Source organism: Xyrauchen texanus, chromosome 27 (assembly GCF_025860055.1).
Source record: "Xyrauchen texanus isolate HMW12.3.18 chromosome 27, RBS_HiC_50CHRs, whole genome shotgun sequence".
Classification (NCBI taxonomy): Eukaryota; Metazoa; Chordata; class Actinopteri; order Cypriniformes; family Catostomidae; genus Xyrauchen; species Xyrauchen texanus.
The window spans coordinates 11701172-11719023 of record NC_068302.1 but is presented as its reverse complement, the minus strand read 5'-3'; the positions used below and the strand labels follow the sequence as shown (position 1 = coordinate 11719023).

General features: G+C 38.2%; 2 protein-coding genes across 2 annotated transcripts; both read left to right on the top strand.

Moving 5' to 3' along the window:
* Positions 1-1604: 1604 nt before the first annotated feature.
* On the top strand, positions 1605-10094 carry LOC127621213 (proprotein convertase subtilisin/kexin type 5-like). The gene is made up of 8 exons (XM_052094721.1): positions 1605-1619; positions 4224-4292; positions 5908-5950; positions 6243-6385; positions 7415-7615; positions 7877-7960; positions 8067-8262; positions 9821-10094. The coding sequence occupies exons 3-8, from the start codon at positions 5925-5927 to the stop codon at positions 10092-10094; spliced, it is 924 nt and encodes a 307-aa protein (XP_051950681.1). The 5' UTR covers positions 1605-1619; positions 4224-4292; positions 5908-5924.
* A 1734-nt stretch (positions 10095-11828) lies between these two features.
* LOC127621212 (proprotein convertase subtilisin/kexin type 5-like) lies at positions 11829-17852 on the top strand. Its single transcript, XM_052094720.1, has 6 exons — positions 11829-11924; positions 12138-12295; positions 13989-14200; positions 14738-14847; positions 16888-17071; positions 17399-17852. Exons 1-6 carry the CDS (start codon positions 11829-11831, stop codon positions 17815-17817), a joined length of 1179 nt encoding a protein of 392 aa, XP_051950680.1. The 3' UTR covers positions 17818-17852.

Here is a 17852-nt window from a genome sequence, read left to right as displayed (position 1 = left end):
TAAATGTCAACTGGCCAAACATTCATCCAGAAGCCTTTCATAAATGCTAAAGCTCACAACATGTGAACTCGGGTAAGCATTTTGGTTTGCCTTGCTTTTATTATTTTTCCAACTTTTTCCCATTCTAACTGAGAACACAAACTTTCGATGCACCACTGTAGAAAGTAAAATGCCTTCCAGTTTTACCTATATTGTGCTATACATAAATGTACAAAAAAAGCATGGGGGACTGGAAATATCAGGGAATTTTTAAGTTTTCATTCCCAGTCCTGAAACATTTATGGAAATGGTATAACATTTCTACATTGACCGTAGGGTTCCTAGTTATTCTCAGCTCTAAAATATGTAGTACGCTACAAATTGAATGTAATCTCTGTATATAAAAAAAAATCCTATAATCACCAACAACTGGATAAATCATTCAAATTCATTGGCCAACAGATGTTGGAGCCCAATTTTGTATTGGCTATCTGCAGTTTATCTACACCGTAATCTTGACTGATGTATTTTTTTTACATTGTCTATTCAGGGGAATATTTAAGCAAACATGGGAAATGTGAACTTTGTTACGTAAACTGCTACAAGTGCACTGGACCTGAGAGTGAAGACTGCATCAGCTGCTCATCCACCAGGTGACAGAGGACTGCCATCAAAAATATATTGTTTCTAATAGTACCAATAGTTGAATAATGCTGCAGTGCAGCGGGATGTCCATTGTTTGGGAAGAGATTTAAGTGTTTGCTATCTGGCAGGTATCTTGATGATGGGAGTTGTGTGATCCGATGTAATGCAGGGAAATATGAGAGGGATGGACAATGCCATCGCTGCCATCACACATGTCAAGAGTGTGAGGATGAGGGACCTGAAAAATGTACCCGCTGTAGCACAGGTAACTCGAATCACACACTTCATATCACAGAATAAAACCAGGACAGGATCTAGCCTTGTGTTACTACCATGCTACCACTTTGATACAGAATTATGTTCTCGTCTGTTGTACTACAATATTGAGTTTTTATTCAGATAAGTTTGAAGTGGAGCGGTACCTCTTTGAAGGGGAGTGTCGTGATAGCTGTCCAGAGGGTTATTACCATTCCTCGAAGGGAACATGTGATCCCTGCCCTCCGAATTGCTCTGTGTGTACTTCACCAGGCTACTGTCTCTACTGCACCCCCTCCTACTACCCCGTAGATGGGAAGTGTGCCAAACTGGAGTGTGGAGTGGGTCAGTTGCATCATTACCTGTTCTTGAATGTTCTTAATTGCTTGCTTGGCTTTTGTTTCCTCTGAAGAACAAAACAAAACAAAAAAAACAGCTGATTAGGATTCTGGTTACTTTATTTTGTAGGGTGCAAGTTCTTAAGAAAATGAAATTAGGGCCCAAACAGGGCATTAAGTATTTGGACATTTTATTCCCAGCAAATTTGTGTGATTTAGTTATTTAATTACTAAATTTAAGCCGGTGGGCTTCATTATATTTATCTATGATTGGGTAGGTTAATGTTATTAAAATAAATTGTATTCCAAAATTCAACTACCTGCTACAATCTCTCCCTGTAGATGACCCCATCTCTTATTTCAAGCAATTTGATAGCATTGCAAAGACCTTCATTTGGAATGGTAAGTGTCCCAGATTGCATTTCAATAAGTTACAGCCGATTGTCAAAGTTGGGCTAGTCCTACCCAAGATTATGTTTTATTATTCTGCATTTGGTCTCAGACATTTGGCTCATTGGTTGCTTCCACCTGAGAGAGCCCCTCCCTGGTTTTGTATTGAACAAGATGATCTTGCCCCTATTTCGCCATTGCAAAACCTCTCTATCTCACTAACTGGAGAAGTTAAGTTATAGTGTGTACAGAGTATTTAATTTGGACGTTTATTTTAATATTGCCTCAAGCATATGGCTGAACCCAAAATTATATATTAATAAGCCCCCTTTCTGCTGGACAGTGGATTGTGAGGGGGGTTCATACGCTCAAAGACCTGTATGAGATTGGAGTGTTGACATCTTTTGAAAATATGGTTCTTTAGTTCTTTTGGTTTTTTCAGCTGCACCACATGCTCTGTACTATATTTGGGAGTAGCATACACCCCCCTAAAGTGGCAGATACTCTGGGATAGGTGATTTACTGCTTTTGCAAAAGGTCATGAGGCATCAGTGTATTACTCCCTGTTAATTCAGAGTCTGGGGGACGGAGCTTCAACTTGATCTTCTATCAAGAGATTATGGGAGAAAGATTTAAACTTGGTATTGGAGGAGGGAGTGTGGGCCAAGATTCAAAAAAATGATAAGTCTACATCTAGAGATGCAAGAGTGCATCTTCTGCAATTCATGATTTTACATAAATTCTACTGGACCCCCTCTAGTTTGTATAGGCTTGGTCTTAAAGACACACCCATCTGCTGGTGATACCAATCAGAAGATGGGGGACACAACCCATGTTTTTTGGTGGTGTGTTAAGATCCAGGAATTTTGGTTGAGGTTGAATTAAAACAAATCTGTAAATAATTTCTGGGTCATATTTCACACCAAAATCATAGGAAATAATTAAGTAATTTTATTTGACAAAGATAATTAAAAATATTTTTGGACCATTTATATTTTTGGCATTGTGACTAGTTACCCCTAATTCTCAGTACCTTAATAATAATAATACAATTATTTAAATAATGATTTTATTTATTCATCATGATAGTGTTTGTTATACTGCTTTATTTTATGCTGATTTAAATAAAAAAAAGCCATTGTTTTACAGTTCTTTGTATACTGCAATACAGTAAAGAATCTTACAGTAATTTTATGTGTTCATATTAACACATTAATATAGAATTATGCTCTTTATATTTAAAGTGATAGTTCACCCGAAAATAAAAATGATCTCATCATTACTCACCCTCGTGCCAAACCAGATGTGTATAACGTTTTCTTATGTAGAACACAAATGAAGATTTTTAGAAGAATATTGAAAATATCTGTAGGTCCATACTGTGCAACTGAATGGTGTCCAGAACTTTGAAGCTCCAAAAACACAAAGGCAGCAGAAAAGTTATCCATAAGATTCTTGTGGTTTATTCAATGTCTTCTGAAGTGATCCAGTTGGTTTTGGATGAAAACAGACCAAAATATAACACATTTTTCACTGTAAATTGCAGTCTCTAGGCACGATCATGATTTCAAGCTTGATTACACTTCCAAGAGCTTGACACATGCCCAGAGCACTAAATGGTGATAATCGAGCCTGAGCCATGATCGCCAAGAAGACTGTATTTAAGCGAGATCACGTGAGCAAGAGTGCTGTTGTACTGAATACAGCATTTTTTCACTCCCAGTCTTCATTACCGTAAAGAGAATTTTTTTTTTTACTGTAACTGAGAAATATATTTAATTATTTATCATTCATCATTGTACTATTTGTGGTACCACATTGAATTTAATGCTGATATAAAGACAAAACGTCATTATATACAGTATACATTTGTATACTGTAATATAGAAGAAAAAAAATCCCTGCAGTAATGAGAACCTAATGAAAAATAAATAAAAGGTAAAACATCCGGACGTCATATGGTAATGATAATTTTGGGGGGAAATTCTCAAAATGGTCCTAAAAATAGGTTTCACCTTCTTTGTGCAAAACATAATTACTTTAGGGTGATGTATTTTTTTTTTTGAGAGATTCATCCTACCTAGACATTTCGTGTGCTTTGCTAGATCACTTCAACCTCTGGAAATCTGGAGATCTAAACCAGTGAAGTTTGTTTGGCTTCTCACAACACCCACTGCTATTTATCTAATCTTCTTCACAAATTTTTATCATAGCCAAAGATGTGAAGAGCGTGCAGGAAGAGATTGTCTGAAGGACTCAGACTGAAATAGCTGCAGAAATAAGACCGAGTGGGGGAACAGAAATTCTTATCATTAGTGCAGGCGTGTATAAACTGGTCCTGTATTATGGCCTCCAGGGCCTCAACACACTACTATTCTCTACCTGTCACATGTGTGCACACACGCACACAGTCTCTTTGTCTTTCTACATATTTTTTTAGACTCACACACTCTCTTCCCTCCTCTCTTTGTACATGCTCATACAAGCACATGACCTAATTTTTACTTATGTACATTGCACCATACATTTTCTCTTCCATGTTAGCTACAGTTTATTCTGAGAAGGAAAGTGCTGATGTGAAGCTAATCCTGTTGTTATACTCTTCTTCCTGCATAGGTGAGGTAGCCGACCAAGATCATGAGGACTGCATTACCTGTGAGGAAGGCTGTCAGAAATGCCTCGCAGGTCAATATATTATTAAGAAATTATCTAAAAAAAAGATTTGAAATAAGAAAAAAAATATCCTCAGCCTGAACTCTTGCAACAAAGCATCTGCCACCTTGTCTAAACTTCTGCCTGTGTCTCAAAACCTAGTGAGCTGCCTACCTAGACTGCATCATGCATGTCCCAATAATTTTGTAAGGCATCTATTTTGCCCAGAAATCTTAGTAGGGAGCTCACTAGGTTACGTTGTGAGACACAACCAGTGTATCATACTCGAAAGATCAAATCTCTACAGATACAGATAAGCGTTAAACATCAGCCCGCTGGCAATGAACGAAACTTCACATCTTTCTCCACAAAAAGAAGCGGGAAAGCAAGAATACTGCACCTCTAAAAACACTTAAGCCGCTATCTTAGTTAATTTCGCACTAGTTATATTTATTGTAATAGACCTTATTCAGTGTAGCGCCATATTGACATTTTGGCGGGAATGAAAACAAGGCTTTGAGGGATAGACTTGCAGTCTTTTTAATGTGATATAATGTAGTTTAAAGTGGAGTTGATTGCTCAGCTGATGAAAATAAGACCAAAATAGATTAGATTAGATGTAAGTCTAGGGCCCTTTAAGAAGAGACTGCATCGTTTTCAATTCTGTCAAAAATGTAATATGGCACCACTCTGAATAAGGCCAATGGAGAAATTGGAACGCCTTAACTGTAAAAGAGCCAATCAGCTTTTAGATACAGACATCACCTGTCAGTCAACTCGAGAACGCTCATGTCCAATAGCTGAACCAGCCTGAAAAATAGCGTTTTATTTTGTATTTATTTATTTATTTGTATAGCGTGATCTGAGCAAAATAAGCGCAATTTATGATACCATTGTTGTCAGAAAATGTAATTTTATCGTAATCTTGACCAACCGGTTTGGAGATTTCGGTTTATCCCCAGTCAAATAGATATGAGCTGAACTTGTATGCCGCTTGTTTACAACTGCACGCGAGCGTCCCAAAGATGGCCACCAGTGGACTGACTTGCCTTGAAACAACTTTGATAAGGTCTAGATGCTGTTAGTTGTTGCGCAATGATCTGTCTCCATCTGCTGGTCACAGCAATATTTGCAAGAGCAATATTGTATCCTGTCAAAACTCCCCAATCTCCAACTGATTTATGAAGAACTGTAAAGCACTAAACGTGATGTTAAAAATGTTAACTGCTCACACGTCACCTTCCTAGGTGTAATTTTGTATTTATTCAAACTTTAATAAAAACTGATACTATTCAACTGCGTCGTCTTCCTCCGCAGCCCAATTAAATTAACAATATGCTGGAGTGCGCTTGCTTAATTGTTTGTAACTCAGGGCTTAAACATTTCGATACCTCAGTCGACAATCAAAGAAACTTAAAAGCATATTTTATACATCTTGCTGTATTGTGTTCTTGCTATGCATTATAACCTCCAGTAACCTCGAACGGCATGAGGCCTTTTGTCGCCTAGGCAAAGTCTCTACTATAAATTTAGTAAAGTCACCATCTGCTGGCCACCTGTGTTATTGCAAGAGTTAGTACTGCAATCTAAACTCGCAAATGACCTGCAATTAAAAGTATGATTTTTTTTTTCCCACCCCTCTTCCCAGTGAATCCATTGCACTGCATGTCTTGTTTACCGGACTATTACCAGTAAGTCTGACTCTGCTGATTTCATGGCTTCACAAGCAGTTACAATCTGTATGTTAAAGTGATAGTTCACCTAGAAATGACCACATTAACTATATTTTGATGGAGCTTTTTAGTCATTTTGGTGCTTGAAAGCTTCAGTTCCCAATTACTTTCATTTTATGGAAAAGAGCAGCCAGGATATTCTTCTGTGTTTCGCAAAATAAAGTCATATTAGTTTGTAACAAGATGAAGATTAGTAAATGATGACAGAACTTACATTTTTGTCTGAAAAAAGTATGATGAATTTCCGCAGACTGGGATCGAGCTGTCGCAAAACCTGCCCTGAGAAAACATTTGCGGATAAGATTTCAATGAGATGTGATCGATGCGATGATCACTGCGAGACCTGCGATGCCTCTGAATGTTACCTGTGTGAGAATGGCTTCTTCCTTTCAGGTGAGATCAGGCCACACACACACCCCCACACCCACACCACAACTCTTCCAAAAACAGCCTTCCTCTGAGTGTATCGGCCCTCATGTTTCATCAACATGGCTGTTAGTGTGTTTAAAAGAGTGCTCTGAAACAGCAGCATAAAAGTTATGTTCTTACAGGTGAGAAAAGACAGACATGCTGTTACCAGTCCTGGTAATCTATCTGCTATTCTCTAACTTCTCCACTTTAATGATAATATATACTGTATGGGAGTGATACAGTATGTGATGATTGGCTAATTTTTCTCCTTCAGTTGGTCTCTTTTCCTCAATGTTTGCATTTGCATAGAAAGTGGGCTTATACACTGCCTGGCAACAATTATTTTAAACCTAACTGATGCAGTGTGTAGATTCTCATTTCTTAAACAACCATGTCAGAAGACGTATCTCATGGTTGTGCAAAAGATGTTACTGTGTTTCAGAAGGGGCAAATCATTGGCCTGCATCAAGCAAAGAAACAAGTAAGGAGATTGCTGAAATCACTGGAATTGGGTTAAGAATTGTCCAATGTATTATTAAAACCTGGAAGGATAGTGGTGAACCATCAGCATCACGGAAGAAATGTGGTCGGAGAAAACCTTGAATGATCGTAATTGCTTGAATCACCTAAAATGTTTGAAGTCACATCGTAAAAAATCGACAGTAGAACTCACATTTTTAATAGTGAAAATAAGAGCATTTCCACACACAATACTAGATTTTGGCCAACAATGTATGCAAATCTGGATGGAAATAAATGTTGTGATGTGAAACAATGCCATGAAACGTGCACGCCGTAATCAAAGCTAAAGATGTTTTTTGGCAAGGCGGTGTATTATATTTCTTTCAAATAAATGCCACTTGGTTTGATGTTTTGTTAAATAATGCAAATAAATTTGTAAGTGTTGCTGGAGTATCCAAATACATTTTGGGGACACTGTATATATACATTTACTTGGCAGCATAACTGATGTTTGTTGTTGTGGTTGTCCTGTACTCTGTTTACCTGCAGATGGTACATGTGTAGAAACGTGTAATGAGGGTTTCTATGGCGACATGAGACAGGAGTGTGAGCCGTGTCACCCCATGTGCCGGTCGTGCGGTGGTCCGAATTATGACGACTGTGATTCGTGTGAAGAAGAAATGCATCTGGATAAGGGCCAGTGTGTCAACAAAAGTAGCATCACATGTCCTGATGGAAACTTCGTAAACGGTACGAAAGCTTTAATTCTAGCAAAATATTGTATAGATTGTGAGATTTTTATGCTTGTACATTCTGGCACATATTTTCTTTAAACATTGAGTTGTTAAAGTGATCCAACTAGGTTTTTTATCTTTTTTTAATTTAAAGCTGAGTGTAAATGTTTACGTTTTCTTCATTTGATCCTATTAAGAACCTCTCTCTCTCTCTCTCTCTCTCTCTCTCTCTCTCTCTCTCTCTCTCTCTCTCTCTCTCTCGTGTGTGTGTGTGTAGGTCAGAATGAGTGTGAGATGTGTCATTCCTCCTGTTGGTCATGCTCAGGGCATAAGGAAAACCAGTGTAACTCTTGTGAGAAAGGTGAGTTTAACTTCAGTTTCACAGATACAAAAAAACATATATATTATTTAAAATGAACCGATTTGTAATATATGTGTGTGTTGGGTTTGTGTCCTTGTCTACACAGGCATGTTTCTGACCAACAACCAGATGTGTGTGTCTGTGTGTCCGCATGAGACTTATGCGAACCAGACGAGTGGGCACTGTGAGGATTGTTTGTCGGGCTGTTTGATGTGTCAGGATTCACATTACTGTCTGAAATGCAAATCTGGTTTTGGTGAACTCTACCTGCAGGAGGGGAAATGTGTCGCTGAGTGTAAAAGGTGAAAGCATGTACTTTCAGCCTCTTACACATCAAATGAGACATATTTACATGCTCTCTCTTATGCACACACACATAGGCCACATCCCAATTTGCATACTATTCATCCTGAAATTATACAAGATTATAATTTGTATGTCCCAAATTATTGTATGCCGAAAATAGAGGTTAAAGGGATAGTTCCAAAATTCCTATTCCTTTTCAAGTCCAAAATTCCTTGTTCACTCTACAGTAAATCTTGACAGATTGATCGTAAATGAGGGCTTACATTTTGGTCTCTTCTCACCCACACCTATCATATCACTTCTGAAGACATGAATTAAGTCACTTGAGGCATATGATTACTTTTCTGATGCCTTTATGTACTTTTTGGAACTTGAAAGTTTTGGACCACATTGAATTACATTTTATGGACCAAAACACCTTATTCATTCTTCATTTCCGCAAAAGAAAGAAAGTCATACGAATTTGAGATTGCATAAAGGGGAATTTACCATGGATGATCATTTTTGGGTGAACTATCACTTTAAGGCTCAGGACTTGTCTCCAGTAGGTAGCTGGTTTGAGTCCCGCAAGAAATGAGCCTGTCACTGCTGAAATAAATTCCATCAGCTTAGGTTGTGTTGCAATAAATATTATTTTTTTTTTCCTATTTTATTGTTTTATTATTTTCTATTCTGTTTTATTTTCTGTTTTCTATTCTACACGCTGTCCTGTTCTATTGTTTCTTATTCTATTCTGTTTTCTATTTGATTCTATTTTGTTTCCTGTTATATTGTTTCTATTCTACACACTGTCCTGTTCTATTGTTTCTTATTCTATTCTGTTTTCTGTTTTATTTTATTTTATTCTATTCATATTATATTGTTTCTATTCTACACGCTGTCCTGTTCCATTGTTTCTTATTCTGTTTTGTTTTCTAGTTTATTCTATTCATATTCTGTTTTGTTTCCTATTATATTGTTTCTATTCTATTCTACACACTGTCCTGTTCTATTGTTTCTTATTCTATTCTGTTTTCTATTTTGTTTTATTCTATTCATATTATATTGTTTCTATTCTATTCTACACACTGTCCTGTTCTATTGTTTCTTATTCTATTGTTTTATTTTATTTTATTCTATTCATATTATATTGTTTCTATTCTACACGCTGTCCTGTTCTATTGTCTCTTATTCAATTCTGTTTTCTATTTGATTCTATTCGTATTCTGTTCTGTTTCCTATTCTATTGTTTCTATTCTGTTCTTTTCTATTCCCTTTTCTATGCTGTTTTGAACTCAAAAATTAAGTAATTATTTATATTAAGGTATTGATTTTAGCAAGATGTTAACCCATACATGCAAACAATTGTGCTATCAATACTCAGTTTTATGATGTAGATGTCCCAAAACTGGTGTACTGTCTTACTACATACTAAAAAGCACTTTCCCTTCAACAGTAAAGTACAGTACATACATTTAGTGTGTGAATAGGGATGCAACCATCATGTACTGCTTATCCAAGCACTGTTCTTATAAATTATTCACACACACTTGTATATCTGTGGTGTTTTCACAGGGGTTACCCAGAGGATGGTGTGTGTCACAGCTGTGCCAAAGAATGTGCTTCATGTGAGGGGGAAGCCAATTTCTGTCTGAGCTGTGAGGAAGAGTACCTGTATCTCAAACACACCTGTGTGCTCCACTGCCCTTCCAGTCACTTCATTAAGGATGGAGTGTGTGAACGTTGTCCAGCCAGATGTACTGAGTGTGACCAATCTGGCAAATGCAGCAGTGAGGATCTCAGATTTATTTGTTACCGATGCAATATTGGCATAGGCTTTAGAAAATGACCTTATTTAATACTGTATTTGTTTATTTTTAAAAGAGCGCAACAGTGACCACACTCTTGTTCAGCCGTCTTGGTTCCCTGTCATTGTCTCCCTAGAGATTTCAAAACATTCTTCAATAAAGAGTATTAAACCAGCTCTGAAATAAATCACAACATTACAAACTCTGATTTCAAGAAGAAAAACGTATTCATTTGAAAAAGTCGTAGATTATAAATATAACAATTATTTGTAAGTTTACTGCAAAATATGAAGGTATATACAGAAAAAGATGAGCTGTTTTAGAGTTCAGGGAGTCTTGAGTACTTCATTCGCAATGCTCCATGGGAGTGGGCAGTCACTGCTAACCTCTTTTGCCACAATTTGGGACTTTTACTCCCAGAAAACCCAACTGTTGCGCCCTATTGCGTCCCAAAAACTGCTTGTGAAGAATACTGAGCTAATCAGATGTCTTGTTTATCTAGAAACAGTATTGTTGATTGCTCTTTCTTCCTCAAGGGTTCCTCCTTTGTTTCTTCTCCTCTTTATAATGGACACATGCTAAAGTTTGGCACCCTTTCTCTCCATCATTGTTTCTTTGTCTCACACATGCTCTTTCTCTCTCAGAATGTGCAGAGTACTACTTCCTGCATAAGGATTTCTGCCAGGTTGACTGTCCAATGGGGTACTTCACGAATGTACAGCAGAAACTGTGTGAGCCTTGTCACAGTGATTGTGCAGCTTGTGATGGACCTGACCAGGATGACTGCATCTCCTGCAGTAATTCCAGAGCGGTACGTCACAATGGACAGTGCCTAAATGACTGCCCGTCAGACAAATATCTGGACGGAACAGAATGCCGAGGTATGATACACAATCTGATTTATTTATAGGCTTTAATTGCCTTTTATTGACAGGACAGTGTGAATGGAAAGGAAAATTGAGTGAGATGGATAGGAACATGATGTAGGCCAGACTCAGAACTGCATCCCCATGGGAGTGCAACATGTTTTACAATGGCAAGAAAAATGATGTGAACCCGTTAGAATTTCCTGCATTTATGTTTCTTCTGCATTTGTCTTAAAATCTGGTTTGATCTTATAAGTTACAATAATAATCTGTTTTAACTAATAACACACACATTATTGTATTTTTCTTGTACATATTGAATACATCATTCAAACATTGTGTAAAAAACACAGTGTAGATTAGAAAAAGTAAGTGAACCCCTAGGCTAATAAAAGCTAATTAGAGTCAGGAGTTGTTAAACCTGGCATCCAGTTAATGAAACTAGATTGGAGGTGTGGGTTAGACCTACTTTGACATATAAAAAGCACTCAAACATTTTGAGATTGCTATTCACATGATCTACTGACGTGGCCCATGCCTCACAAAAAAGAGCTCTCGGATGACCTATGATCAGGAATTGTTGCTTTTTTATTTAATATAAAATCAAGCTTTTGACACTTTAGGATAATTAAATCACTCAAACCACATTGTTTCTTCTTTTTTTTCTCATTTTTGCACTTTATCACAATGCATGTACGTATGTAATAAACATCACAGACCTTTAACAAGTGGTCACCAGGTTTAAACAGGGCCAATGTGTTTGTGTCTTAGACTGTGACAGGTCCTGCCAGACGTGTTCAGGCCCCCACCCGTCCTCATGCCTCAGCTGCAGGCCAAACATGAGGATAAACGTTAACGGTCACTGCGAGTTCTTCGGTGACTGCTCTCTGTTCTCATTCACTGATAAGGATGGACAGTGCAAGTCTTGCCACCGGAGCTGCCTTCGCTGTTCAGGGGCAAGCAAAGACCAATGCCTCAGCTGCATCTCAAAACGCTTTCTACTCAGTAAGCCAAGTTCTGATTTTGCAGCATAAAAACTTTTACTCACTTTTACAAGAAGCAGATATCTTCTGTAAATTACTCTGCATGTAACAGCCACAGCTGCACCACTTTTGGTCATATTGATTTAAATCATTACAAGCTCGAGTTACATTATGATAAACACTTAACCACAACATGCTTTCTTGTTTCCTATCAGATAATACATGTGTTGCCAAGTGTCCAGATGGTTACTATGTAAATAAGGACAAGCAGGAGTGCGTTCAGTGCCATGTGAACTGTGCGTCATGCAGTGGGCACCACAGTAATGACTGTCTAACCTGTAAACCAGGCCTGCTGTTGCTTGGACACAGCTGTTTCCCCTCCTGCCCAGCAAGGTATCACCTCCTCACTGTCTAAAACTCATTTAGTTTTATTTGTAGTGATTGCCAAATTGAGAATCAAGCCATCTCAGTTTCATAAAACATCAAGCAGATACTGTAGCTTTGCAGTAGGACATGGAAAGGCTGTTAGTTATAGAAGACAAAAAAATGTATAGATTAAACTAAACCAGCAGGTTATGCACAGTCATCATGACAAGGATGCCTCCCCTTTAACTCCTTCACCTCTAGGGGGCAGCACATAAATGCCATAAGCAATGAGGTTTGTCTTTTGCCTATTGAATTAAAACAATGGTCTGGAGTTTGAGCAATCTATGTTTGGGTGGAGCCATACTTCAAGTTTTTCCTCTCTACTTTGACCACTTTAGATCTGTTTGAAGTATATTTCCTTGCTTTAAGTGGCTAAAACCTTGTTTGCCTGATTGACTACACACAGTGCATGAGTTCAGGATTGTAGAGCCCAAGAACTAAATGTTGACCAAAATCTTCATGCGCTGTCTAATAGATACCCTTTCATGTTATACACTAAAAACACTCATTAGTGGTGTGTGCAAAGGTGTTGCTATTACCAACTCATCCTGCACCGTATGTGTTTTCCTTCCAATTATGAGCCATTAAGATTTTGAGATCCTTTTTTCTGCTTCAACTCATCCATTATTGTTCATCTGAGAGTGTTTTTCCAGTGAACAGAGGGAGTTGTCATAAGACAGTCACACAAAAGGCCCAGATATACTTCATATAAAATCGAACAGGTGTGACGTCATTTAGTACACAATCTGGACAAAAAGGAGTTTTGAGTGTTAGCATATGGCGAATCACTCCTTGCTCAGGAGGACACTAGGACTAACAAGGTTGGGCCGAGTCGCCAACATCGACGTAAAGAAGACACTCGGCATGGCTTCAGTCCAGGACAATATGCGTGAGGTCTGACTGCGGTGGTTTAGACATGTAGTCAGAAGCCACGAGGCCTCTGTGGTGAAGACAGCGATGAGACAAGATACAGCTGGCCAACGACCAAGAGGTTGACCAAAGAAACTGTGGATGGATACCATCAGAAACCCAGAAGATGCACTGGATTGGAAAAAGTGGCAAGTTGCATGCAAAATATCGGACCCTGCACCATGGCGGGAACATAGTTAGGAAGAAGCAGCGTGTTAGCGCCATGAATTCAGAATGTAAACAAGACAAAATTAAACATGATCTATGCATAAATATTACTTTAAATCATCATCAAGTGGTTAAAACAGCTTCTTTTACTGATCTCGTGTGAATTCTACTCATAGAATGAGGCATAAAGTAATTGATAACACATTTTAATGTCACATTTGTAGTCTTGAGTGTCCTCCTATCTAACCTCCTGAGACCCCTGTGTGACTACTGTATGCATGTTCTATTCCCCTTTTTGATGTTACTAGTAGCCCTTAAGAAACATGCAGTCAACTTGTACTGTATTTACAGTGATTATCACCCCAACACTTCTCCAACAAATGAGACCTCAATTACATGGCAAGCCAGTTAAAATATCTTCATGTTCACATAGACTTGCTTGTGAGACAGAAATAAATCCACACATCAGAATTGATGTGTCCCACGTTGTGCTAATTCACCCTACTTATTGTGATTTCTGACAAAATTATTGCATGTGCAGTATATGTATACTTATAACCTATAAATGTATTTTTCCCCTCAGTTTCTTTGTAAATGCGAACTATGAATGTGAGGCGTGCGACCATACTTGTGAGGAATGCTCAGCTAGCAGCAGCTCCTGTCTCAGTTGCAGAGATGGATACTTCCTGTTGAGAAAGTCTGGCAACTGTCTGCATAAATGCCCATCAAACTACTTTCCTGATACTTTTGACCGAGAGTGCAGACGATGCCACACTACCTGTGAAACCTGCTCTGGTAAAACCCATCAGCATGCATTATTTTTCTATAACCGTTTTACCTGATAAAGTTATTTGAAATTGACAGTGCTGGTTAGTAACATTTTACAGGTAATCTGGATTATATAATAAGATTACAAACATGAAGAACTTGCAATTTGATTAATTTACATTTTAAAATACTCATCATCTGATTATAATTACTTTTTATGGATTACATATTAATCAGGCAATTATTTGTTCATAATTTATTGATCCTCTAATTTTTTTCTTTTTTAAATTTTAAATGAAAAATAATTTCACATTTAAGAAGACACTGGGCAAAAACATTACAGTGCAATGTAAACTCTGCCTTCCAAAATGTAATATTCTGTCCACATATATCATTTTATTTTGAATAATTCACACCATATTTTTCTGCCATCTTGGACAGAAAACACATATCAGTTAAAATATGATTTTGTATTAGCATGACCCTTTTTAAGTGGCTTTTCTAATCAGTGACAGGCCAAAAACTCATATAAATATGACATAAATATGTCTGATCTCTCCGCAGGCAATGGTGCGCTCTCCTGTACTTCATGTTACAATGGGTTTGAAATGTTTGCAGGAATCTGCTCATCTGCATGTCTAAGTGGACAATATCCCGTCCCCTTGAAAACCATGGTAACATTTATTTTCAATACATTGTAAACAAATCAGGCCTCTGATGTACTTGTCCAACAATTACAGTAAATTATTTTGTCCTTTGTGGACTGTCACGATTATGAAATTTGGTTGCCGATTACTTGTAAAAAATCTTTTTTTTAATTTGTTTTATTATTGTGATCATGATGTTTTGTCTGTTTTAAGACTTACACTATTATTATATTAAAGCAATATCACATGAGCAAGAGTGCTGAATGGCCCTATGTTAGCACTGGCATGATTTGGCCACAGATAATCTCAGCCGTGCTATTTTAGGGCTATACAGCACGATGGCGAGTGTAATATAGCTTATATACAACAGTTCAATGAACAAGTAAAAAAAGAGGAAAAACTAAAGACTGTCACAAAATACACAGTTTGTCAAAGAACTACTTTCTTACGTGACAGATCAGGATCTGCCGTTGCTATTTCAAAAGGTGCGCACGAGCCTCCATTACTGATTAGAAAATGTCAATTTAGAACTAGTAACGATGGCTTGGGCTGTTTCTAACAAGTTATTGGAGAAATGTGTGTGAGTGAGAGAGTGTGTGTGTGTGTGTGAGTGAGAGAGAGTGTGTGTGTGTGTGTGAGTGAGAGAGTGTGTGTGTGTGTGTGTGTGTGAGAGAGAGAGAGAGAGAGAGAGAGAGAGAGTGTGTGAGTGAGAGAGTGTGTGAGTGAGAGTGTGTGAGAGTGTGTGTGAGAGAGAGAGAGAGAGAGAGAGAGAGAGTGTGTGTGAGTGAGAGAGAGAGTGCGAGAGCGTGAGCGTGAGCGAGAGCGAGAGTGTGAGAGTGAGCGAGTGCGAGAGTGAGAGAGTGAGCGAGTGCGAGAGAGTGAGCGAGTGCGAGAGAGTGCGCGAGTGAGAGAGATTGCCTGCATCTCAAGTGTAGTTGGCTTACTGAAGATGTCATTTTGGTCAAATACATCCTAAGACACACATATAGTTGCTTTTACACATCTGCGCTGCTTTTACACTTTGGTTTAGAGCCACTAACACAAGCGGAGTGATACAAACAGTGAAGCGTCCGAGTGCTGATGTGTGAGACATCAGTACTCAAGGAACGTCTCTCGTCTAATCAGATTCGAGAACCAGAACTAACTGTTGTATACTATATTGTATTTATATTATATTATGCAATAGTCAAATAATTTAGACATATATTCTTCACTTTCACACATTTATGTGTCACTGTTTGTCATAAACACTGGGTGTATGAACCCCAATGACCAAGAACATTTGACATCACACAATCATTAAAGTAAAAATGGAGCACTTTGCATTCACTATCAAAATTCTCGTTTATGTTTTCACGGGAGTTTGGCGCAAACCTCCACAGACGGTGCGAGCATCACAGCGCTTCAGAAGTGGTTCATCATTTCTGAGTGCGGTCAGCGGTGGAACTCCGTGAGATACATGCCATGAATGACATTTATACATTCGCTCACAGTTCCATTATTTGGGCAGAAAAATTTAATTGGAATTTGAAGTGCACAATTAGTTTGATCAAATAACCGTTATCAGATGATAATTTAATAATCGTGACAGGCCTAGTCTTTTTAAAGATTCCACGAAATCAATTAACATCTGCAGTTTTCTTCCATGTGTTGACGTATTTCCTTTTAAAACAGGAAGTTAGGGCATGGCATATTAAAGGGCTTGTCCCTATTTTAAAATTTCCAGTAGCCTTTGGTTTACATCACAGCCATTAACCATCTTGTGCTGTTAGCTAATGCTAGTCAAAGGTTTGTGGGATTAAGGGGAGGAGCATTATAATTTATACTTGATAGCCTCAAAGCTAACAGACATGGACTACAAGCTCCAAAACTCCAGTTTTGATTTCATGGGGACTTTAAACCCCTATTGTTTGTAGGGGTTTGTCTAAAAAAAATCTTGACATTTTTAGCTATTTAAATGTATTCTTCAGGAAAGGGGCGTTCAGTTTAACAATAATGATCTGAATCTCCACTCTAACTGATTTATACAGTATCACTGCTTTATAACATTCTTTGTGCTTTGCACAGAATACCAAATGTGCAGATTGTGACCCATCCTGCACTGAATGTAAAGGCCCAGGGCCTTACAACTGCTCCAGGTGCCCTGCTCTACAGCGCCTCTCAGAGGATGGGAGGTGTCTTCCTTGCTGTGGAGATAATATGGATTCCGCAAGATTCCCCTGGGAATGCTGCCATTGCCATGAACTGAATGGTAACCTCTAAATTAAGTCAGTTTTGATAAGTGATCAACCATTACAGGGTTTTCAGTGGCTGATATTTAGTAAGCAGGCTTGTCCGTGGCCATTATAATGCTGATATATTTTATTTTAATGATAGTTAATGATGGCATAGGAGATATTACAACAATAATTCTAAAGTAGTGGGTTCAATGTCAAAAATGTCAAAATAGTCAATTATCAGTTGATTTATTAGCAAGGCCGATATATCGATCTATAACTTAAAATTGGATTCTGCTAGTACATACCCTGTGAACAAACTCATAGTTCCTAAATGTGATCTTTCACCTCTCCTTTCTCAGATGAATGCATTGTGACGCTGAACTACAAGCTCCTCAGCAAAGATCCGGTGCCTTCAGGTCATCCCGGCCTTGTTGTCTTCACAGTGATATTTGTGCTGGTAAGCTTGTGGCTTGTCATTTTTCTTTTCCTGCATTTTCGAACGAGGATCATCTCAAACCCCATCATCAAATCAAACGGATATTCCAAAATCGCTGACGGCCCCTTTACCTCTGCAACCCTCAAAGACAGTATACAGACGGAGTACTGTGATAAAGATGAAGGCCAAGAGGAAGACGAGGAGGAGGAGGATGATATTGTTTACATGGGGAGGGATGGGATAGTGTATCGGAAGTTTAAATACAGCCAGTTGGATGAGGAGGAGGAGGAAGAGGAGGAGGTGGAGCTGGAGTATGATGATGAGATGTACACCCTCACCTAAAACATACTGCTGGAATGTATGAGTGGTTTATTTGC

Coding starts and splice junctions, on each gene's coding strand:
- LOC127621213 (XM_052094721.1), top strand. CDS start 5,925: ATGTCTTGTTTACCGGACTATTACCA. Junction 6,386..7,414: donor GAATGGCTTCTTCCTTTCAG/GTGAGATCAGGC, acceptor GTTTACCTGCAG/ATGGTACATGTGTAGAAACG. Junction 7,961..8,066: donor GTGTAACTCTTGTGAGAAAG/GTGAGTTTAACT, acceptor TTGTCTACACAG/GCATGTTTCTGACCAACAAC.
- LOC127621212 (XM_052094720.1), top strand. CDS start 11,829: ATGGACAGTGCAAGTCTTGCCACCGGAGCTGCCTTCGCTGTTCAGGGG. Junction 14,201..14,737: donor TACCTGTGAAACCTGCTCTG/GTAAAACCCATC, acceptor ATCTCTCCGCAG/GCAATGGTGCGCTCTCCTGT. Junction 14,848..16,887: donor CCGTCCCCTTGAAAACCATG/GTAACATTTATT, acceptor TGCTTTGCACAG/AATACCAAATGTGCAGATTG.